Genomic DNA, 25,363 nt, shown 5'->3' with positions numbered 1-25,363 from the left:
TCACCAACTCTGGACCGAACGTCTCCCACCAAATATACGTCCGTTGTTGATATTATCGGAAAATGTGGGTCTCAATGAACTAGCTGTAATGGCTGACCGGCTTGTGGATAATTTAGACATACTTCCAGTTATAGCTGTACATGGTGCAGATACAACCAGTCACGTTAAGCACTCCGGCAGCACGACAACTCCACAAATCGAACGACAATCATTTGAAATTAACACCTATCACGCACCTTCTTTCTTTATTTCGACCGTCGGTTGGTTTGGACCTCATACTTTTGTCGCATACCTACGTGCTTATCTCTGTTTATTCTTTTACCTTTCTATCGCTCGTACCTACAAACATTTCGAGTATCGAAAGAATACATGTCCACGCTTTGTAGTATGCAGACGCGCACAAACACACACATATAAAACCAGGAGCAATAACTACGAAGCATAGCATAAAGAGGAGACCGAGAATAGGAAAATCTGTATAGCTATATTCCGTCTCATTCTCTCGCAGGCTAAATCCTATATGTTTGTCTCTTTTTCTCTCATTATTTAGTATAGCAGCCGTTTCATAGCTTCATTACATAGCTTCGTTACATAGCTTCCTTTCATAGCTGCGTTTCCGTTTATTTACTTTTCAGATCACTCCCATTCTAAAGAAGTTTTCACTTTAAAAACATTTTTAAGAGGACACGTCAACAAAAACATCGATTTTTTTTTTCAATTTTCTGAAAGAATATTATTTCAAAAATATTTCTTCAAATTTTGGTGAAGATCCGCCCATTATTTATGAAACTGTAGTAGTTTAAACTGAGCGCGCCGTATCGCTCCAAGTAAGTGTCCAAAACTTTAAACGTTAATTTCTCCTATTCGCGTTTTTAAAACGGTTGCCCTCGCTGCGTCCAGACCATTTATCCGATCCTTACCAAATTTTGTACAGTAATACTAGATACACGTATTTAGGGAATGAACAGAAGGATTTTTGGAAAAAATGCCAATTTTTTTTTCTTTTCTCAAAAACTCGGCGATTTTTCTGCAAAAATGCCAATTTTTTCGCAAAAAGTCGACTATTTTGAGAAAAATTAAAACATCAAAATGTCCTGCCGTTCATTCCCTGCGCCAACATCTCTACTAAAGGATAACACTCGGTTTTTATGTTTCTAATAAACCAATTTTTGCCAGTGAGGGCAACCGAAAATCACCTTTTTTTTGGACTCTTAAAAAAGTGGCCACAGACAACACAATTTACAATATTTTTACACACAAAAAATTGTGAATATAGTTCAGATATATAACTTACATATGCCAAAAATTTCTATTGATATTAATAAAACTGGCTGCAAAAAAAAATTCACAAAAAACCGCTTTTTTTTGTACTCGAAGGTGACGTGGCCCCTTAAGATGTTAAACGCCCAGTGTGAATCGGAGGAGTTTACTAATGGGCCCAAATTTGTGACTCGTAGTGTACACAGTTCGATAAGCTAAGAGAGCGATACGGTTTAATGCATTTTTTAGATTTTTCGTTGTTCAGATCTTTATTTAGACGAAAGTATTTAGAAAGATAAGTTTGTGGTCAAAGAATAAAGACGAGATATGTTATAAATAATAAGAGTCTTGAAGTGTATAGGGCTATAGAGCTAAAAAAACATTTCTGGAGAATATCTTTATTAGATCTTTAATTGCATTTTACCAGAATCTTCATTCAGTCCAGTAGTATTTTCCATATGTTTTTCGAACGTCTTTATTTCATCTATCTTAAAATGTTTGTTATATAGCGCAAGAATGTAGATGGAAACGGGAAATAGAAAACCATACTAACAAAAAAAAATTTTATACCTGAGTTTCAAAAAAAGGATTATTCATATTTACCTAATTTCTGACGAATTATATTTCCTTTGATAAACTTCCTACCAATTTTGTGACTATTTATAACTATCGCATTCCGCATTCAATTTTTATTGCTTGAATTTGGAAAAGTGTACTTCTTTTTTAGCTATTCCACTCAGAGACCATACCGGTGCCCTTTGTTGCATATAGTCATAATATTATATTAAATAAATCCTACAATTATCTTACTCCTAAAACTGTCCATTCGTCTCATTCTCTCGAAACTTAGATTTTTGAAAGTTTCACTTCTAACACGTGTGATCTGCACACATGATTTTTTCTTATATTTGTATTATTTTTTGAGAAATGAAGTCAACCTTCAGTTTTCTAAGTGGGGTTGTGTATGTTTTTTTATATCACGTGAAAGCTCGTATCAAAACGAATTCAACGATGTACCATATCATGACTTTGAGACTCATTCAAGGTCAAAAATGAAAGTTACTTTATTGACTTGTATTACTGTACATACTGAGATGTCTTATTTGTATGTTTACATTTTCTTTTCAATGTTTATGGCTTGTGTAAGGTCGGTTCTAATGTTTACTTCTATTAAAATATTTACAGGATTATTTCAGTATTATTTCATCGAGAGTTTGCAGATACTTAGTGCGATGTATCGTTATTCGAAAGAAGAGAAATCAGATATGGTACATATTTATTACGAGTGCGATAAAAATAAAAGACCAAGCAAGTTAAAGTACCAAGAAGAATTTCTGAATAAAGTGATACCAAATGAAATCTTTTAAATACAACATGTTACAGGAATTGAGAGAAAATTATTTACCGTAACGTGCAGAATTTAGTAATTAGCTACTTACGAATAATAGAAACGACTGCAATTTCTATAAAAAAATACTTGGGACTAATGAATCGAGTTTAAATAATAATATGAGTCCAAATCACCATAATATCCATCCATGGAATACTGAAAATCTACATTTGAAAAGAGTAACAAATTTCCAAGTACAATTTCGTACTAAAGTCTAGTGTGATATAAGTGATAACATAATTTTGGGACCTTATTTTTATGACGGAAAACTAAATGGTGGCAGATATTTAACATTTTTGGATGAACATTTTCGAAATTACTGGGAAGAATTGTCATTATCCATTGTTGAAGATTTTTATTTTCAACAAGACGGTACTCCACAACATAACTGCAGAGCATTGTTAAATTTCTTTAATAACACGTTTCCAAATAAATAGATTGAAACACACGAACCTGTGAAATGGCTACTAGTCTAAGAGCTGGCTACATAAAAATGCATTTATCTGGTGCAAGTCTCAATTCTATTAAAAAAGGTACCTTTGGTATAGCTGAACATAGATCTGCAAGTCTGCCATCGCAAAACTATGGCCTAAGGCGTCGGGGGGGGGGGGTACGATTAAAAACGTGAAATTTAGGTGTGAAAAAAATCATAAGTTACACGAATTCTAATTATGGAAAAAGCTTGTATTTATATTGAGGAATCGCAAAATATATTGGCAGACAGTTGCTCGAGGTTAGCGTGCCGTCAGAGCGCCTCAAAGTGGTGTAAAAATTAATTTTAAAAAAATCACGAGGTACATGAACAACAACTGTTTATTTTATTATTTACACATTAGGAAAACAATTCACTAAATGGCAAGACTTTTACTAAATGGTATTGGTTATCGCCTCGCGGAAAACCAGTAGGGTTTTCGAAAGGGCATGTCAAATCAAAGCCATTGGTCGCGTGGTAGCTACGGCGAAGGATGCAATCACTGGAGTGCGTTGGACCCGAGTAGCCAAGAGATACTAGTATTAACTCTGAGCATACGTCGAGCAAGTGCTCGCCCAGCTGTGTCTTAGGCTGTTGCCTATTAAACGTGATGTTGAATGCGTAAAACCATAGCTAAGGGAACAATGACCGTAGATGTTGTGGTTATTGGGCTTGGAAAAACCCCCTCTTCACCATTTCTGGATCATCAGAGAGATAGACCGTCCTAAAATTGGGAAGTTTTCTATATCTTGACCCCGTAGCGTAGGATCGAGTAGGTGACCGCCATCAGTAACGTCCTAATTTTCTGTCTGGGTCCTCTTTTATTTGCCATGAGGCGGGCGAGGGCAGTCGTCTTAATAGCCGCCCTCTGTGCAGCGGCCTTGATATGCGGCCAGAAGGACATTTTTGCATCTAGGATTACCCCTAGGTATTTAGCAGTACCTCCCGGCAGCAATCGGGTCGTATCCACTGTCATGGGAGCAGTCGTGTTTATCCTTCTTCTTGTTAGGTAGAGTAATTCTGTCTTGTTTACCGCTAACTCCAGGCCGTGTTCGTGCATCCATTCGCAGATCCGTCTGAACGCCCAGCTCAGCTGGGTCTGCGCCAGGTTAGTGTCCTTTGCAACTATTACTATAGCAATGTCGTCTGCGTACCCTACAAGGGGAGACCCCAGGCGGCATCGGAAGGCCGAGAACTTCGTCGTAGAGTTCGTTTCAGATGTCGGGGCCCAAGATTGAGCCCTGCGCTACGCCTGCTGTCAGATTTTCTCGTCTTTACCCCCGTCTTCGTCATGTACGTAATGTGGCGGTCACTTAGGTAATCCTTCAAGACTCAATGAAGGTAGGGCGGCAGCGGAAAGACGATTAAAAACGCCTGCACGATGTCCACCCACCTCGCCGAGTTGAAGGCGTTTCGTACGTCTAGTGTTGCCAGGAGCACTACTGGCCTGTCTTTGTGGGGCTTAGTCTGTGCTCTGTCAAACGCGGCCACGACCCTTGGGACCGCGCCCATCGTTGATCGTCCTTTTCTAAAACCGTATTGTCTGTCGTTTAGTCCCCCGGCCGCCCGTACAGCCTGCTGGATCCGGGTTCTGAGTAGTGTTTCGAAAAGCTTGCCGAGAGAATTTAGCAAGCTCAACGGTCTATAGGAAGACGGCACCTCGGGGTCCCCACCCTTGCCTTTAGGGATGAGGATCACGCGGGCCGTTTTCCACTCTCTGCAGAACACTCCCGTCTTCAAACATGCGTTGTACAGGCGTATGCCCCAGGCGTAGCCTTGCAACTATCCCGAGGACTTCCGCCGGGATGCTGTCCGGTCCCGGAGCTTTTCCCCCCCGCGATCTGAGTCAGCGCCACTGTAAGCTCAGCCTGAGAGAATTCCGGGATTTCGTCTTTGTCGACATCGTCCCTAGTCCACACTTGTTTAGGGTGCGTCGGGAAAAGTCCGTCGACGATCCTGTCCATAGTCTTTTCGTCTCTGATGGCAGGTGGTCCGGACCGTTCCAGGTTGCGGGTCACAATCTTGTAACCCGTTCCCCAAGGGTCCGAATCCATCTCGTCAATAAGTTTGGTCCAACTCTCGCGTTCGCTCACGTTTATCGCACGCCTTAGTGTTACGGCGCGCAGCCCAGTATTCCTCGGAGAGGGCCAGCGCCTCCGCTCATTCACGTGAGCGCTGGGCCCTCCGTCGGAGTCCTAGGCATACGCTGCGGAGGCGTGCAATCTCGTCCGTCCACCAGTACGCTGGTTCCCTGTCGCGTCTCGTCTGTCTTCTGGGCATCGATGCGTCGCAGAGCCGCCTCAGGTGTCCCGCCGTCTCCTGAACCAACCTCTCCGACTTCTCCCTACCCCTGATGTCGCAGGGGATCAGCATTGCAGGGTCAGGTTCCGTCTCCAGTTTTTCTGTCAGTCTGTCCATGTCGAGTCTCTTAACGTTCCACCCTATGGGGGGGTTGAAGAGCTCCCGTCCTTATTTGTGGTCTTGCTCTGATTTCAAAGGTTATAAATTGGTGGTTACTGGCAGTATAGTCTTCCAGCACTCTTCAATTTATAACCCTCGCTAAGATTTTGTCGGACGTAAACGTCACGTCCGGAATAGATGCACCGTAGCCTGGTCTCCTGTACGTTTTTACCCTACCCACGTTGGCGACCGCCAGGTCCAGTCTTGCTGTCATGTCAAGTAACAGTCGCCCGCGTTTTTTCGTCCTTGGCATCCCCCACTCAACCGCTTTAGCATTGACGTCCCCTGCGAGTACGACTTCCCCACCGAGGCATCGAATCGCGTCCTCGAGAGCCGCCACTTTACGGTCGATTTCCCCTGAGCTACAGTTTGGGGATAGGTACACACTTGCGTAAGTTATGCCCCCCACCCTAGCCCAGACGAAGTCCTCCCCCGCTCCGTGCCATGTCACGCGGGACGTAGCACCCCCACGAACCCAGATAGCCGCAGTGCGCGAGGGGCTAATGTACCATGTGGGGGAGTCGCGATCACGATAGAGTTCGGAGATCAAAATGATCTCCGCGCCCTTTTCGTCCGCCAGCTGTGGAAGTAAGGCGTGGGCCAGGCTACTCCTATTTAAGTTGGCTTGAAGAACCTTGGCCATAATTATTTCTAGTGTTACCCTGTCTTGTCCGTGCCTCCGCTAGTGCTCTTCTGAAAGAGGCACAGAGAGCAGAGCCCGGCGCGTGCAAAACCCTCCGGGCTTTCTCTGATGAACAGAGGAAACAGGAGGGGGCGCCCGCGCGGGCCTTAGCCTCGAGTCTCTTTTTCCCACATTTTCGACATGCATCATTTCGGTTGGGTCCCTTGCAACCTACACGAAAATGCCTATATCCGAGGCACCTATGGCACCTGGGTACCATCACCCGAACCCTTACCCGGCAGCTAATAAAGCCCACCCTTATACGTCCGGCTTGTAGAAAACGGGTAGCGTCCAGCTTTGCCATCTCGTTGACAGCCAGTCTCTACTCTAGGCTATTGGGGTCCAGAACAGAGATCTTTCTGTCCGCGTTCTCGCCAAGCTGTGCGTCAAGCGCCTCCTTTACCTCCTTTTTTTCGGCTAGGATATCCAGATCTAGGATCTCTATTGTTTCTTTAAGGGTCATATCTTTGACCTCGCCGTGATTACGGAGTACCTTCCAGAGACGGTCATTAAATCCCGGTTGTGCATCCCCGCTGGTACGTACAAGGAAGGCTCCCTTCCTTCTCTGCATGATTCCCCTAATGTTATCGTCCTTGTCAAGGGTATCAGTTGAACGTAATGTCCGCACAACATCCGCGAACGATTTACCCTCTTTGGGGACGATCAGAATGGCCCCGCTTCCTTGACCAGGCTTCTTTCTTAGTAGGTCCAGTTGTACTACGGTTGATGCTAGTAATAACTGAAATATATTTACACTATATACATATTCAAAGAGCGATTAGAATAATTATAATACAAGATTGTACGCAGGTTTACCTGAATCAACAACAAGTACAGCTTGACTTTATTATAATTATCAATATATATTTATTAAGTAATTATTAAATTTATTAATATTATAAAATGAATTTAATTATATTGCTTAGCGACAGACACCATTAATAATCTCCCACGTATCTCAACGTGGTTTCTGCTTTTATCCCGCAGTTACGACTGACGAGTGCGAACGACCGCGTACCTCGTTTGGTATGAGTGTTGAGCAGGGACGACCTCTGACGTGTCGGACTATAGTTTGGACTAGACCAAACTTACATATATATATATATAGATTTTTTTCTATAGATGTATAATCAGTGGGGACTCATGGTTTGAAAGCAAAGAGGGTACTTTCACTTTTTAAATAGATGTATTTATTTTAAATAAATTGTGTATGTGAGATTACATTTCTATAATCATAATCATCATTTATCTTAATAGCATTTTAAAATAAAAACAATATCAAATTTTCATATCTGTAATTATAATTTTCTAATTTTTAAAAAGAGTAAAATAAGATAAATATAAGAAATATCGTACTGTTGCTACCATTACGCACTGTGTATGCAAATCCCGAAAACGATCAAAGTCCAAAAAGATAAATTTTTATTCTGGTGGTGCAATGTAGTAATAAAAATAATTGTTAAAATTTGATAATGTTTGAGACGTAACAAATGCGTAGTGCAAAGATGTAATGCATACGTGAAATAATGTGACGTAATATTTTCTTTTCACGCAAAAATATTTCCGTTGACAGCGTCAAACAGGAAAGTTTTTGACTTTTATTCTCATAGCACATCTGAAGATTACTAAAGTGCTTAACTCTTGCTATGAGTTTTAATTAAATGCATTAAAAAGTTATCTTTTATTTTTCTTTCATCGTATTTGTGAGTATACTAGTTGTACTAGTACAGCAACGTTCTCGGGAAAAATCATTTAGGAGTGACGTCTCCTAATGAAAAATAAAGTTTTTGTGTGCGTTGTATCTATCAACATTTCTGAAAGTATCGATAGGCGTCGAGTAAATGCCTTTATTTGGTGCATGTGGCATTTGGATGTGAATGCGAATTTTAATGTGCATAAAAGCGCGGCGAGAGAAAAGAAAGCAAAAGCTTTTTATTGTATTTAAAATGTGACATTTTTAATAATATTGCTTTTGGAATTATGTTCAAAGATAGTCGTTATTGGTACATAACAATATCATGCACACAAATAATAGTAGGTATACATGTGGAAACTTTGTTTTTTTGGTTACTCTTGAAACTTTATGGAGACAGGCCATCACGACGCCTTTCGGCCTCTTTGAGTTCACCAGATCTTCGCTCGGGCTGCGCAACGCCGCCCAGTCGCTTCAGAAGGCCATGGACAACCTGCTCCGCGGCCTTCCTTTCTTGCGCGCGTCTACCTCGACGACATCATCGTCGTCTCCCGCAGCGAGCAACCCTTGCACCGAGAGGGAACCCTTGCACGCTGCTTACGGACCACGAGCTTCTCTCTCTCTCACAGCCCACCAGCCTTCGATGAAAGCCTCCCCTCGCCAAGCCAGGCAGCTCAAATACCTGCTACAGTTCCCGATCACGCTAGCCCACATCAAGGGCCTGGAAAACACAGCAGCAGACGTTCTATCCAGGGTCGAGGCTATTAAGATGCCTGCCTGCGTAGATTCGGCCACCCTTGCCCGTGAGCAGGCCAAGAATGCCGACCTCCCGCAAATCCTCGACAACGGCTCACTCGCTCTGCAGCCTCTGGACATTGACGGTTCCTCTCTTCTCTGCGCGCTCAACGGCAGCTCCATCCGCCCATACGTCCCGCGCAGCCTGAGGAGACTAATCTTCGAGACGCTCCATAGCCTCTCGCACCCCAGCGTCCGCGCGACAACGCGGCTTGTCGCCCAGAAATACGTCTGGCCGGGCATAAAAAAGGACGTCAGCCGCTAGACCAGATCCTGCGTGCCGTGCCAGCGTTCCAAGGTGCACCGTCACAACCAGGCAGCCCTAGGAAACTTTGCAGCCCCAGATGCTTGTTTCGACCACCTCCACCTGAACCTTATTAGGCTGTCTCTGCACGCGGGCTTCCAATACTGCCTTGCGGTAATCGACAGATTCTCCAGGTGACCGCTCGCAGTCCCACTGCCCGACCAGCAAGCGGAGACCGTTCTACGAGCACTATGTTAGCTCTTTCGGCAAACTTCTTACCATAACGACCGACCAGGGCCCGCAATTCAAGGCCAAGCTCTTCGAAGCCCTCGCTAACATCATCGGCGCGGAGAGGATCTACAGTCCTCCTGGGTCTGAGGACATCTTTCAAGGAAGATCTGCAGGCATCCCCTGCAGAAATGCTCTTTGTTGCCTCCCTCCGCGTCTCCAGAGATTTCCTCGCCGCAGAGAGCCGCACGGACGCCGTCGCTCCCACCTTCGTCGCGGTGCTCCGCGACCTAATGAGGAAGCTGCAAACCGTCCCCGGATCAAGGCATGTCCTCCTCACACTCCTTTCTTTCACGAGGACCTGCATTCCTGTCCTTTCGTCTGCAGGAAGGTCGAGACGGTCCGGTCGACCTTGAGACCAGCCCTACACGGGCCCCCACTGAGTACTTCGTCGCCTCAGCGAGCAGGCGTACCTTGTCGAGGTTAACGGGGTTCCTAGGACCCTCTCAACCGCCTCTCTGAAACCAGCCTACCTGGAGTTCGCCAACCAGCAACAAGACAGCGCTGTTTTAGCGCCATCCGCGAAAGTTCAGCGTCCTTTTAATCTACCCAGCGCAAGACTCCACGCAAGGACCCCCCCCCCCCCCGGTCAATCCTGAAGACAGTCAGTCGCCCTTCAATCCCCCTTCTCATCAAGCGCACCAAGAAAGTGACGTTCCGCACCGCCGGGGGAGTCCGGCACTGATGGGGGAGTAGCTGTGGCGGCGCTGCTGAGCGGGATGTTTGACTACGACGTTCAAAGAGACTATACGCAAAAACCGATTGACTGTTGATAAAACAATAAACTTATTTCTGACCTTGCATTCCTACACGGCTTTATTCTTTCTTAACAATACGGAACTACCCTCTTTTTGGAGACCTCATGTCATCCTCTCCAAATACATATAAAATTTTTACAGAGTTTACTACAGGATCAACGCACGATCTGTGGTGAATTCAGCTTGATAGCAGACAAAACGATACAAAAGTAACTTAAGTTTATTTTCTATATTTTTCATTTGGCTGTAAGTATTGCAATTACCCCACATAACACGATAAGTTTGGAAATCTTTCAGCGAAAATTTTCGTAAAATATTCCCAAAAAATCTTTCAGAAGCCTTGCAGGCATCATTCTAAAATATTGTAAAAAGGATTTATAAAAGATTTTACAAAAATATTTCAAGCACATTTTAAAAATATTTTACTGAAAAAGTAATTAAATTGTTTAAAACTATTTCTCTGAAACCTAGCAGAAATCTTGCAAAAAGATTTTATAAAATATCTCAAGAAAGTTTGTAAGAATATTATTAAAAATATTTCAATTAATGTTACAGAAAGGTTGTTAAATATTTCTAGTAATCATTTTGTAAATAAATCTTTTATAAATCTTGTAGCAACCTTTCAATAATATTTCTCAAAACATTTTAGAAAACTTTCTTGAAATCTTTTACGATATGTTCTGGAAAAACCTTTTTATTAAATATTTCAAAAAGATATTATTTTTTGCAAAAACTTAATGAAAAAATATTTCTATGTAACGTAGCAGAAATCATGCAAAAAGATTTCACACAATATTTCAAAAAAGTTTGTAAAAATATTATGAAAAATACTTCAAAAACATTTCAAACATATTTATAGAAACCTTTAAAGATTTATAAACTAGTAAGGGTTTTGTCATAAAGTCCCCCGACGCATTACTGCAGAAAAGCATTAAACGATCTTTAGACATCTTAGATCCGGGTGCAGTTTTTTCTATTTTCGATATAAAAGTTCTACTGGACATTTTTTCCACCAAAGCCTAGATTTCGTCAGCATTGAAAACCTGATATGCTGTGTATCATTCCTCTTTTATAATCTTTGAATTTTTTCTGGATACTTCCTTGCGGCTTCATGATTAGCCAACGCAGATAATCCTTGAATTTTTATGCTATAAATTGCCAAACTCTTTTTTTTAATTTTTTCGAACCAACTTTTACTTGCTATAAATCTCGGTAGACAGAAGAATCTCCATGTTCTTTAAGATGTTTGTAAACCTTCAGTGCTTTTTGTCTAATGATATTACTATCCAACTGAACTCTTTTTTGACAGCAATCATCAATCTAAATGCTGAGTGCCTTTTCCATCTTCTCAATTATTGGCGCCCGCAACGCACTGTATAATACTTTCCTTAACATTGTATCTTTAAGACGGCAAGCCTCGCTGTAAAAGTACAGTGTTGGGCAAAGATTTTTTTGATAGAGAAAACCGTTTTATAGGATGCCGTGTTGTAGGAAGGTTCCCGCAATTTATGAATCGTGTTATATTTTTTATATTTGAAACTGTGTTTATAAGGTACCGTCTTGCAGGAGGGCTACCTGTACTAGTTTTATCGTCTACAAAATAAGAAAAAGCGAGATGAGAGACGTTAGTAAACGAAAGAATGGTGAAAAAAGAAAAACATATAAGAGAAAAGCATCCTCTGTAATTTCTAAGGCTACTGTTAAGAGAAAAATTCCAGTTTCCCACGTAGTCTAGTAATCTTACAATTAGGAAGTTCACTTCAGAATTTGAGATACCCAGCTATAAACTTGTATAAACTTGTATTTTGACATCCTAAAAGTTGTCTTAAAACCCACATATTGTACAAGGTAGGGTGTACGCGACTATTAAAATCTAAAGTCAAAGGTCACAAAAATCGATTTTCTGCACATTTTTTTCAAATATCTCGTTTCCTATGGTTTTTTCGCTATTTCTATTTGGTATCAATATTGTGAATGAATAAATTCCTTACAACTTTTGTTTTTAAAATTTTTTTACACGTTTAATCGTTTTCGAGATAGAGGGTTGAGAGCGCGCGATTAGAGCATCATTTAAGGTCAACCGGTAGTCTCGGTCAAAAACACGCTATATAAAGTTTATTAATTATTGATAAATACGTAATTATTATTAATTTTCATTTTTTATTAACTACTACTTATTAACTAAATGAGCCAGCGTTTTGCCGCCCATTAAGTCTATTCCGTTCTCAAAAAAATAAACAGGCGAAAAATCCTCTTCCGGAAGTTCTGTGTTATCTTCGATAGGCAATAGCAATAATGCATCACAATTCGAATTTGCTTTCGATTTTATGTACTCAACTTTATAGCGGAAACCCGATAAATAATATGCATAACGTTGTAACCTAGCCTTTGAAGTTGCTGGTATGCCTTTTCTCGGTCCTAATATTAACTGTTACGGTTGGGTATCAGTACGTAATATGATTTCTTTACCAAAAATAAATTAAAAGAAACGTTTAAATTCAAATATTATAGCCATTGCTTCTGTATCAAGTATTGTCCGATTCAACTCTTTTTTTAAAATCATTTTTCACCCATGCGAACGCTTTTTCACAACTCTTACCCCATACAAACTCACTCGCACTTGTACAATCATGCAACGGTTTTAAATTATCCGATCTATCTTTCAAGAAGCATGCATAAAAATTTATTAATCTTAAAAATAAGTTTAATTCCTTAAAATTACTTGGTTGTGGTGCTTTCACCATCGCTTCAACTTTAGACTTTGCCTTGTGCAAGCTGTCTTTATCGGGTACGAGTCCTAAAACCTCGATACTTTCCTGTAAAAATTTACATTTCTTATTCAACTTTAAACCGCATTCGATTATTCTTTCGCATACTTTTTTAGTTCTCTCAATATTTTCTCCCTTCGTGTATCCCATTATATAAATGTTGTCGATATACGCTATCACACCATCAATCCCTCTTAAGCATTTATCCATTTTTCTCTGTACATCCGCAGGTGCCAGCGATACACCTTCTGGGATTTTCTTATATCTGTGCAGTCCTTTATGCGTTACAATAGTTAGTAAGTCTAAACAACTTTCATGCACTGGGAATTGCATGTAGCAATGAAACATATCAAGTTCCGTAAAGTAGCAACCGCCTTGCATACATGCGAAAATTTCGTCTATAGTGTGTAATCATTTATTATACTTAGATTCAATGTAAGATTAAAGTCTCCACATATACGCAAGTTGCCGTTACTTTTAAACGTCGGTACGATAGGCGTCGCCCATTTGCTAATCTCGATTTGTTCTAGTGACCAAGCCCGCATAATCTCTCTAATCTTTTTCTATTAACCCTCTTAAAGCATGTGCGATGGGTCTACATTTCATCGCAATAGGTCACGCGCTTTCTTTTATATAAATTTTGGTTTTACTTTGTTATACAATCCTGGTTCATCATTAAAAAGATCTTTATACTTTTTAAAGAAATCAGCTATTTCATCAATTTTTATTTTATTCAACAAACTTTTAACATTACCGTTTTTAATCTTTAACGGCCAACAGCCAAATGCTGCAAGCCACTGTCTACCAATCAAAATCGGGCTAACACCCGACATTACGTAGCAGTATAATATACATTTTTTTTCCATTAAACTCAACTTTTAAATTGTGTATCTGTCCCAGCGGGCGAAAAATTTTATTATCATATGTGTGCAGCTTAGCATTTGTTTTAATCATTACCTCATCACGAAAGTACTTTTCTTTTTCGACTTTAGAAATTACAGTCGCATATGTGCCCGTGTCAATTTCCATACTTACATTCTACCGTTCACGAAAACATCAACTTACATAGGTTCGGCGTGTGCGCATTCATTACCCATACACACACACTTTTATACATACGCTCGTTGTCAGTCTTAATATTAAAGAAGTCGCGATAGTGGTATAGCTTCTTCTCCTTTTCTTATTCTTCTGCTACCTCGCTGCTTTCTCCCAGCTTATTGACACTTTTCTTTGGTGCTCCGTTCTTCTTCAAGCGTTCTAGATGTCCTTTTCCACCGCAGTGATAACATGTTTGGAATATTCCTCTCAATAGTACTAGAAGCGTTAGGGTGTGTTTCCCTGAACGCGAGGAACGGGCCGTGAACGAGGAATAGACCAATAGGAACACGTGCTGTAGGGAGAAAAAAAATCTTCTTTTTAATTCCGATCTCTATGGACGAGCCTTTATTCACAATAGGTGGTGTACCACGAGTGGTGAAATACAAAGGATGTTTTATGCAGAGTACAAAAAGAGCGCTACTAACTGGTTCGGCGGACAAAGAGAAAGTGGCCGAGACAATGAATTCTCCACGGTGATCCAGGCCTCCGAAAGTAGAGAAGGCGACGGTCACAGCGATCACGCTGCTGTTCTGACCAATCAAATGCCCCGGGCGCGCAAACGCCGAGTGATCAGACCAATCGGATGCCTCCGCGTGGTGGTCAAACCGCGAGGCCAGAGCCGAAATGCCCCCTGGTAAACCTGCGCAACCCCTGCAAAGCCGCTTCCCTTAGCGCATAACGACGCTAGTACTAATGGCTGAGCGGTGTCAGCACCGTCCCTGCATGAGATGCTGCAGCTGCGCGCTTTTGACCGAGAGGTATCAGCACCGTGTTACCGCAACAAATGTTTTATCTTTATACCGGAAGTCGGAGCGCATATGATTTCGCCCACCGCAACAATAATACACAATGTCCGGTTTATTTTGATTTTGCGAGCGCTGGTGGCTACCGTGCTTCTTACTTTCTCCGAAATGCTGCTTATCCGTTGGCTTTCTGCTGTTATTCGCGTTCTTTCATTCATCATTTTTTGCCGTCTATCCCGATCACCAGTGTTTGCAAGCAAAACGCTTGCTTAGTGATAAAAGTTTTTATTTGGTCTGAATCGCCAAACTTTTCTTGCATGACATCTATTTAAAAAAACAATAATAAAAATTAAATCAATTATAATTTGATGAATATATACATATATGTAAGCTTTGTTTATTTATTGTACGTTTATATATCTACGGTTATACTTGAGAGGTCGACTTAACGGATGAGTGGTTTGAAAGGAGAGAGTAGAATATTAGAGCAGAAGAGATAGATAGACTAGATAGATAGAAGGGTTTATTTCTAGCAGCTGATTGCGATACAACTTTTTAAAAAGAATTTAAGAAATAATATAAAACGATAAATATAGAGAAGCATAAACATTAAAGTGTTGATTCTCTACATTTTAGGTAAGTAGGACACATATACGTTAGGGTAAGTGAATTTGTTACGTTTGTAATAATAAAAACTCTATATTTTAGACGAATCAATCTTGTGTTTCTGCTTCAATTTGACCTTCACACTTATTATAAATCAACAATTTGCTTGTTTGTTGAGAAAAAATACTAACTTTGGAGTAATAGGCAGACACCATGTAAAGATTAAAATGTAAATTTGAAATAGTGGCTGCGGATGATCCAAAAACAAGTATTATAGTCATCACGTCTGTAACTTACGAGGAGTAACAACAATTTCAAATACCAAGAAATAAAGGTCTTTTGAAATTTTATGGAAGTTTGACCTAATGTCTAGGCCAATTTCGCCCATGTTGGCTTGCGTAACTATCTCTCTGGTCTCTCTTCTTATCTCGCTTCCCGTATCCGGAGCTCTTTCCTCTCCCTCTTGGGTACATTTCTAACTCCTCCCTATTTTCAGCTTAGTGTGGCTAATATCCGCCCTACCTTTTTATTACCTTATCTAATGTCGACCTTGGTATTTGGTATTGTTACTTTCAATGTCGTTAGGTCCTTACAGCACTTCCTGAGTCTGTCTAACAGCATTTTCATCTCCGATGACTCCTTCATGAGCTAAATTACTTTCGTGCTTGGGAGTGTTTTCTCTCTTGCCCATTTATGAGACTGCCTGACGTCTTGATCGACGTCGGCGGCGTCCGATGTCCCAGCACCAGCACCTGCCCTACCCCTCTCTCTCCGTCTCAGACTTTATCCCGCTCGCGGCTTCCTCATTTCCTGAGGTACACTCTGTGCAGGAGGTATGCTCTTCCCGTAGGGGTGTTCTTTGTACACTTTCTTTTCGTTCGAAGAGGTCCAAAGTCTCCCAGTTTCCAGTAAATAAATCCTGTATTCCGACCTGGTTTCCTACCGCAGATGCTGAGTAGTTGCATGTTGACGATTGGGCGGGGCCTACTCGCTTACCCACGTCACCGACCAGAACTAGAGATCTGACCTCATGCTCCGTAATTCTTAGTTACTTTTTCTCCATTTCTCATTTGTTCGTTCCGTCTTAGACGCCTTGTACGACAAGCAGGGAGTAATGTGGGGGATATTCTACCCCTTCCCACACGGGGATATTTAGTAGTACTACTTAGTACTTAGTGTACTTAGTAGTACTACTAGTATAATTAGTAGTACTTTTGTTTCGGCAGGGGAAAAATTTTTTTAAAGACATCACTTTCAGGCGTGTGGGATTTTCACCCACTAAAAAAAAAAATCCTGCCTCTTCACACTCAATCCCAGAAACACAGCTTGTAGCCACTACGTCGAGATGGTCTTGTCTCAAGATTGACCTGTCGATTGGTCGTCTTTCATCTTCTTCATTTCTTTTCATTATCTGTACTATCAGCTCGTTCACTTCGTCCCATGATGCCTTGCTGACTATCATTTCTGCTGTAAGATTGTCCACGGCTAGAATCTTGCCTTTACTTTTGCAAAGGCTGTCTGTCTCCTAGCTTCCCATCTCTTGCATTCAAAAATGGTGTGCTCATCTGTGTCCGGTTTCCCGCAGTACATGCAATTATCGTCCGGTTACTTTTTGATTCTATGCATGAAGCTCTTTTGATGCTCCGATGCCCAGTTAGGACTTATGTCATATGGTAGTTTACATAGCGGTGTCTGCATACTTTCCACGCACTTTTGTCTGGGAATTATCTTTCGGTCCACTGGCCCAAATTCTATGTTTGCCTCCCAATTTCTGTGCCACAATTTACCTGTTTCTTCTGCTATCGTTTTCCTCTCCTTCCTTAAGATTGCAGTTTCCTTTTCGTAGACTCTTGTCCTTTCAATGGCCAGCAGATCCAGAGGTGGAATTCTTGCTATCACCTGCGCAGCTTTTGTAGACACTGTCCTATATGCACATATTGCCCTGAGCAGTGTTTTTTCTTTGTACTCTATCGAGCATGTCCCTATACTTCTATATTTAAGAGCCCCGCTCCATATAGGTGCACCATATAGTATTATTGGAGTGTATTACCCCAAATAATACTTATCTTTTCTTAGTACTTCTGGTCCTCCCTATGTTTGGCAATACTCTCAAGCTAGTCGCAGCTGTCTTCTTGTTCAGCCTTTGTCACTATTCTATGGAAATGTTTCCCAAAGGATTGTCGGTTGTCAATCATTATACCGAGATATTTTACTACTTTCCTAGTTATAACCTTGGTCCCGTCCAGCATGAAGTGCAAAGGTTTCTGCGTCTTCTACCTTTAATAATAACAGTTTCCGTTTTGTTTGGTGCCAGCTGTAAGTTGTGGTGTTTCATCCATACTTCTACTCGTCTTTGTGGACTCGTTCACTCTGTACGCGAGCCTCCTCCTCGTAACTCGCCGCTACCACGATCGCCAGGTCGTCAGCAAAGCCGACCGATAGCGCACTCTCCGTTAGCGTGGAGAGCAGTACTCTCGTAATACAGAAGTTTCCACAGTGTGGGTCCCAGGACCGAGCCTTGCGGAACTCTTGCTGTAACCTCCATTTCTGTGTCCCTTCTGTTGTAAGACGTAATCTCTCTAATTGTGATTATTAGATACTGCGAAATTCCCCGCTTATCTAGTTCTTTTATAATAAGCCTACATGATGCCGTCTTGAAAAGCGTTTTTTACGTCGAGCGTTACTAGTGCGCACCATTTCTCCCTGGCGTTTCCTTTTCTGCTGAGTACCGTCTCTCATTGGTTGGAGATGGTAGATCAGCCCCTACGAAATCTGTACCGGTGCTCTGCCAGTCCTCCTTTGTTCTCTATCTCTTCTTCCAGGCGCTTTCTGAGGCGCGCTTCCAGGAGCTTGCTGAGTGTGTTGAGGAGGCGGATAGAGACTCGTAAGCTTGATTCCTTTCTTTACCTGCTTACCAAGAGCCCTTCTTTCACCTTTTTCTTGTTTTGTACTCAAAGGTACCCAGTATGTAGTCTTTTATTCCGCTACTTCTGAAGACGCATTCTATCGTTTTTCTGGCACCCTCTTTACCTATTTCTTTCAGAGTCGCTATAATGGCGTTGCGACGTCCTTTTGCTTTTTCAGTTGGTCTCTTATGCCTCCTGGGCCGCTTTTTATAGTCTCTTGTTCTGTCCGGTTCCCTCTTCTCCCATTTTAAGGGGTAGGAGATATATATTCTTGCTATTTTTTGGTCTCCACCCCTACTTGTGACTGTTTTTGTATCGACTTGCAGGATACTCTATCCTTCCTTCTTCCAAACCTGCTTCTATTGGGTGCTCAATCTCCGAGTATCTGGCCATCGCAGTTTTAATTATTCCACTGCCACCTTGGGTCGCTTAAATCCACCATCATGGAGACATCCTTCTTCATCATCTTTAGCTTTCAGCGGATTCCTTGTTTTGATGTCGGTGCGGTGGCAGATGTTTTCGGGCTACTTCTTCTCCAAGAGATGTTCGTGATCCTCAAAGGACGCACCTTTTTTGATTTCGGCAGCGATGTCCAGATCAGACTTGCCCATATTGGCCTGCGTACCGGTTTCTCTTGTCTCTCTTCTAACTTGCTTCCTATGATTAAAGCTCTTTTCCTTCCTCTGGGTACAAATTCTCACTTCCTTTTCCATTTTCGGTTCAGGATATCTGATATTCTTGGCGGTATATCCTCTCTTGCCCTTTTAGTGGACATCCTAACTTCTTTGACTATGTCCGTTTCGTCCGCTACAACGGCACCGGCATCTGCCCTTCCCCTCTTCATTTGTCTCGGATATTTTTTCGCTCACATTTTCTTCTTTTTGACGTGGTACTTGCTGCCCACGAGTGTGCTCTTTCTCGCGGGGGTGTTCTTTTACACTTTCTTTTCTTTCGAAGGGGTCCAAGGCTTCTCAATTTCCAGTAGTCACAACCTGCATTCCGGCCTGGTTTCCTACCGAAGATGCTGAGTAGTTGCCTGTTAACGATCATGGCGGGGCCTACTCGCTTACCAACGTCTACCGACCGGAACTGGAGATCCGACCTCCTGCTCAGTAGTGTTTTTTTTACTATTTTCCACATCTCTCTCATGTATGTTTGTTCCCTTTTAGTCGCCTTGTACGACAAGCAGGGAATACTGTGGGGGATATCTATCCTGCCTCCAATATCGGGGATATTTAGTAGTACTACTTAGTATTTAGTATCACTAGTAGTACTACTTAGTACTTAAGTATACTGGTTCTTACTATACATAGTGTACTAGTGCAATAATATTTTTTGATTAGGCCAGGAGACTTTATTTTTTATATATTTGTTTAACAATATAGGAAATACGCAAATTAGAGAAAAAAGTAAGTTCCCCCCCCCCCCCGGGGGGGGGGGGGGGGGGGGGGGGGGGGGGGGGGGGGGGGGGGGGGGGGGGGGGGGGGGGGGGGGGGGGGGGGGGGGGGGGGGGGGGAAAAAAAAAAAAAAAAAAAAAAAAAAAAAAAAAAAAAAAAAAAAAAAAAAAAAAAAAAACAAACAAAAAAAAAAAATTATGGAAGATTTCAGAGTTCAGCGAAACGTTTTTGTGCATTCCGTGCACGCCAGAAGGCGTTATGAAATGTGCAGAATAAAATCTCTAATGCGGGTACTAATGCGTTCACTGTTAGAAATAGTGAAAACGATCATTGCAAGTCATTAAATAGCTTTAAATGAATATTATTCTTTCTTAATAATTTTTTACTCATACTAGACAATCACAATCTTAATAGATCATTTTTGCAACATTATTTTTTATTTTCTGTTCAGATGATTTGCAATTGGATTTTGTGAATTGTGATTAAAGTGTCTCTCTATTAAAAATTAACGCTGAATAGTGCCGTGAAAATCTGCAGAAAGAAAATATTAGGGAAGTTTTAACTTTTTGAGGCTCAGGATTTCAGATCAAAAATAGACCCATGTTGTACAGGAATTTTATCAGGTTTTAAATAAAACAAAATTTGCATATTTTTAATGATGAAGGTTTAACATCATGTAAAAATATAACAAAAAAGTAATAGTTAATTAAATTTGCTGTTATTTGGCGCGGCTCAAATAGTCCCACCGTGCCACATAGGTTTATGTATGGAACTTGTTAAAACACATATTTTTTCCCAAGAATAGGGGCACACATTACAAGACCAGAGTTTTCGAGCCTCTTTTTTTTTGTACTGCAAAGTAAACATCGTTTACGAGACAAACGTTCTAGTAAGTGTTTTTAAACTCGGTTTCTTATTTCTAAAGAAATTTTAGGTTTTGTGTTTCCGTATTTGGACTGATATTGAATTATTGGTACACTTAGTGCGCTATTATATATAAATGTTTGAGTAATAAATCCTTGAGCACATTGACTTTTAAGTACTTTTAATGTGATTGTTTTACCCAATTGTTTATATAAAATATATGCATTAACAACACACGCATCAAGGAAATAAAAGGATGTGCGGTGCCACCATTTCTTACTCCGACGATCAAGGCTGTAATTAGACATTAATTGATTAAATTTATCTACTGCATTCATATTATCATTAAAATCCGCGATCAAAGAAGGACATTTAATCGATTTTCTAATCCCTATACGATTTCTTCTGTATACCAGGGAAAGTTGTTTGGACTGTGAGAATTGACAGACATGACTGGAATGTTAACAAATACAGGATAAAAATTCGTGGAAAAAAGTAGTGTTTTTCTATTTTCACCAAATAATCGACACAACAGTTGTAAACACCTACGTACTATATTGACATGCTAACAATGCCATGCCATTATTGGAATTTTGACGAAAAATCACCGAAACATATTTACAGCAAGCATCTCCTTCTAATCCTAAAAATCATAGTAGACCTTTTCTACAAAAGTAAGCGTCAAAACCTGTTCCCGGAAGCGTAAGGACGGACTCCCAAATAGGGCATTACTTAGAAAGAACTTTTTAAAAGAAAACAAATAAAATGCGCAGTATGCAAAACAAATGTAAGAAAACATTGTGGCAAACGTAACGTCGGGTTACATGTGGATTGTATGAAAGAATAGCATAAATAACAGCTATTCTTGTATGTATGAGAAAACGCATATAATAAAAGAATAAGTTTCCTATTAGTTTTTTTTTTTATGCAACCAGCTACAATCCCTATTTAGAACTTTTAAAAAAATATTAATTATTTAAAAAAAGAAACATATCTCAAATAAAAAAATACTGCTACATTTACTTTTGTGCATATATACGAGGGCGGATTGATATTGAAGCTACCTAAGTAGGAAAAAAACATTTTTTTTTTTCAAAAACCATTTATTTCTTAACATAGTCTCCTTTTAGCTCAATACACTTAGTAAGACGATATTCCAACTTTTTTATACCATCTGAATAATACGATTTTGGGAACCCTTCAAAATACGCGTTAGTTTCGGTAATCACTTCTTCGTTTGAGATGAATCTTTTCCTGCGAGCCATTTTTTCAAGTTTGGAAACAGGAAAAAGTCACTAGGAGCTAAATCTGGACTATAAGGTGGATGATCAACCAATTCGAAGTGTATTTCACGTAATTTTAGCATCGTATCTAATGCTTTTTTTTTTTTTTTTTTTTTTTTTTTTTTTCGTCAGGAGGAAAAATCTTCCAAAGACTCCCTGGGCCCGGTACCCAGGGGGAGTGTCAGATTCGATGTAAAAACATCGCCTACCGACTAAAAAACCTCCTGATTACTTGCACCAGTTGCGTGTGGACAGGCAGAAACTCCACTTATGCAGATTACTTTGCCCTACGTCCACCCCGTACGATCAGGGGCGGTATTTCCCCGATCTCTAATCAGTTGGTACTAATGTACCAAAGAATCGTCGAAGTTAGAGGTTACTCCACGGGGATCTTCCCTGGAGTTGTGTCATAACGTGAAGGTCAGTCTTGTTACTCTTCTAAGGCGAAGCAACAAAAAACCGACCGTAACGCCGTGCACCTATTGTGTTTAGTCACCAAACGATGGGAGTGTGGCAGCGCGCTAGGCTAAGCCAGACGCTGCTGGGGTTGGCCGAAGCCTCGCCCGTGGCGGCCGTCTTGGAGGCATTCTCTCCTGCAGCTCCGCATGCGTCCTCCCGGGCACTCTACGCCTTTTTCTCCTTCTCTCTTCTTCCTCCTTCGTCTTTATGACGCGTTCAGCGAAGGATTGGAAGGCGGACCACCCTCCCGGAGTATCCCGGGAGGCCCTGATTATTTCAGGGAGTGTGGGCCTTCCCGCTCCTACTGCAGCAGCCAGATTGTCTCTGGCGTCACCCCATGCCGGGCAGTCGAGCAGCGTGTGCTCTACATCGTCGCACGGTGCCTCGCAGTGGAAGCACTGCGTGGACTCTCTCCTCCTAATCCAGTGCACGTATGCCGAGAAGCATCCATGACCAATCATCAGCTGGGTGGTGCGAAAGGTCGACTCAATAGAGTGTGGCCTCTCGACCCACTCAACCAACCTATCGGCCCGTGCCTCCCTCACACGTACTCCCGTTGAGCCAGGGGAATCCAATAGCTCAAGTTCTTCTTCCCTCCACGCCGCGATTGCACCACGCCTGGCAAGAACCCCAGCCTGGCCCTAGTGCCTGGAAGGACGGGTCCCTCCAGACTCCTAAGGACGTCATAGGACTCCGTCAGCCGAGGAGCCAGATGGTCGAGGGGATAATCCCCGCAACCATCATGGCCGCGTGGAAGGAGACCGTCCGGTATGCGCAGCACACCCGGATAGCAATCCTGCGCTGCACAGCCCGGACAGCCCTCTTCACCTTCTGGTCTTCCACCACCGTGCGCCACCATACTGGGGCTCCATAAAGGAGCATCGAGTGGACTACCTTTAGACTTTAGAGGCGCCGCCTCTTCTCCCCTTGGTCCATGTAGATTCGGGAGGATCCTTTGGATGGCCCGAAAGGTTTTATCGATCCTTGGAATCAAGGATTCGAAGTGGGGCCTAAATGTTAGATCTGAGTCTAACAATACTCCAAGGTATTTAACTCTAAATCCCACTGGGATAGATGATCCCCCAATTTGAATTTCAAGAGGGCAGCACCTCTGCGTCTACGGAGGGCAGAGGCGGGGAAGGCCATAGCCTCTGACTTTTGCGTCGCAACCACAAGGCCCAATCCTTTGATCGCGTTAACGATGCCCCGGAGGTCCCGTTCAGCGTTCTTAGTGGCCGACAACAGGTCCCGCCCCACCGACAAGAGGGCGGTGTCGTCCGCATAGCAGAACACACGGGAACCGCTAGTCAGCGGGACACGGAGGACACTGTCATAGGCCACATTCCACAGCGTAGGGCCAAGGACCGACCCCTGTGGCACCCCGCATCGCACAACCCTGGTCGCCAGTCCACCGTCCTTAGTGCCGTAAACCAACTTGCGGTCTCGAAAGTAATCCCGCAAAACGCCAAGTAAGTGTGGCGGAACACCCTTACGCTCCATTGCCTCGATAATTACTGGCCACGGCAGCGAGTTGAAGGCATTTTGGATATCGAGGCTGACCAAAATTACCACCTTGCGATCTCGCAGAGCCACGCCAACAAACTCCCTTACCGACAATATGGCGTCGATTGTTGACCGGCCCGTCCGAAACCCATATTGTGCCGGGGACAAGGCCTCGTTTCGCTCCAAGAAGTTATTTATTTGATTAGCAAGGACTCTTTCAAATAACTTCGCTATCTCATTGATGAGGCAGATTGGTCTGAATGACCCGGGTTGATCCAGGGGCCTATCTCTGCCCTTTTTTAAAAGTACCAGTCTTGTTTCCTTCCATTCGGTCGGAAATGTGCCGTTACTTATGCAGGCCGAGAAGCATCTCGCAAGACCACGACAACAGAATGTCGCTGCTTGGCGCACGACACAACCCGGCACCCCATCAGGGCCAGGAGCCTTTCCTCCCGCAATCTTTTTGGCAGCAGTAATGACCTCTTCCTCCGTGATGTTTGTGTCACCGACGGCAGTCACGGGCGGCGGGGCATATTCCGGTTGGTTTGGAAACAGCCCCGCCAAGACCCGCTCTGGATCCGCCTCCTCCATTGTCTCGGTGATAGGTGGTGCAAAGGGCCTTAATTTTCCCCTAACCATTTTGTAAGGTTTGCCCTAAGTGTTATCCTCGAGTAGGCTCAGGAAGTCCTGCCAAACGCTCCTCTTGGCCTTTTTAATGGCCTTGGCAAGAGCTCCTCTTGCTGCCCGCCGAGCTTCCAGGTATTGATCTACCTACGCCGCATCGTTTCTCCTGCGTGCCCTGGTCAGCCGTCTCCTAGCGGCCGTCGCAGATGCCCTGAGGTCAGCGATCTCGCTTGACCACCAGGGAACATTCTTCTTCCAGCCAGACCCAGGTCTTTATTTAGACATGGCCGTGTCGCACGTCTGCCTCAGGGTATCCCGAACCCACTTAACAAGGCTTCTAGAATCACCCATCGCCCCGGTGTCAGGCAGGACCAGGCTCCCCGTCAGGAGTGCCGCGGAGAGCTTGTCTCCGTCTAAAGTACCAATTGGCCAGCGGGGAAGTTTCCTTCCTGATGAGCGGAAGTTTCCGGGCCCTGCGGTCCCCTGATCATAGCAGAAGCTAATATATAGGTGGTCCGAGAGGGACTCAACCTCATCGACTCTCCAACCCGAGAGGCGGGCGCTAGCGATTGATGAGCCCCACGTAAGGTCTATAACACTCGACCCAGACGGCCGAATGCACGTGGGGTGGCCAGCCTGGTTCGCAAGCCGTAGGTTCAGCCCGCTGGCCCAATCATTAAGTAGGGCACCCCTGCGATTACCCCTGCCGTTTGGGTCCCAGCTAGGAGACCGAGCATTAAAGTCTCCGGCCAGCAGTACCGGGAGGGCAGGGAAGTCCTCCATAAGCCGTTGGAGCTCTTCGAGGAGCTCTTCAAATCGCGTGATGTCCTCGCTGGGGGGGAAGTACACCGATATTATCAGTGAGTCCCCCACTTAACCGCAACATAATAAGAGCCCTGGCGCACTAGGCTGTAGGCCCTTTTGCTTCGGCTAACCAGCACTGCAGAGAGCGGGTCGTTTCCCTTGGACGAGAACCAGCTTCTGTCCCCCTCGGGAATCCACCACGGCTCCGAGATAATCGCAATGCTGGCTTTTAACTCAGTCATGCGTTGAGCCAAGAGATGTTGTGC

The 25,363-nt window shown here is 42.9% G+C and overlaps 1 protein-coding gene across 1 annotated transcript; it reads right to left on the bottom strand.

Moving 5' to 3' along the window:
* Positions 1 to 24,566: 24,566 nt before the first annotated feature.
* Positions 24,567 to 25,076, bottom strand: LOC149031699 (uncharacterized). The gene has a single exon (XM_089175106.1). It carries the CDS (start codon positions 25,074 to 25,076, stop codon positions 24,567 to 24,569), a length of 510 nt encoding a protein of 169 aa, XP_089031232.1.
* Positions 25,077 to 25,363: the final 287 nt, after the last annotated feature.

The sequence above is a fragment of the Polistes dominula genome, unplaced genomic scaffold, assembly GCF_049000335.1.
Source record: "Polistes dominula isolate Pdom_NZ unplaced genomic scaffold, Pdom_raw_medaka contig_327, whole genome shotgun sequence".
In the NCBI taxonomy this organism is placed as follows: Eukaryota; Metazoa; Arthropoda; class Insecta; order Hymenoptera; family Vespidae; genus Polistes; species Polistes dominula.
This window is presented reverse-complemented; position numbering and strand designations above follow the sequence as displayed.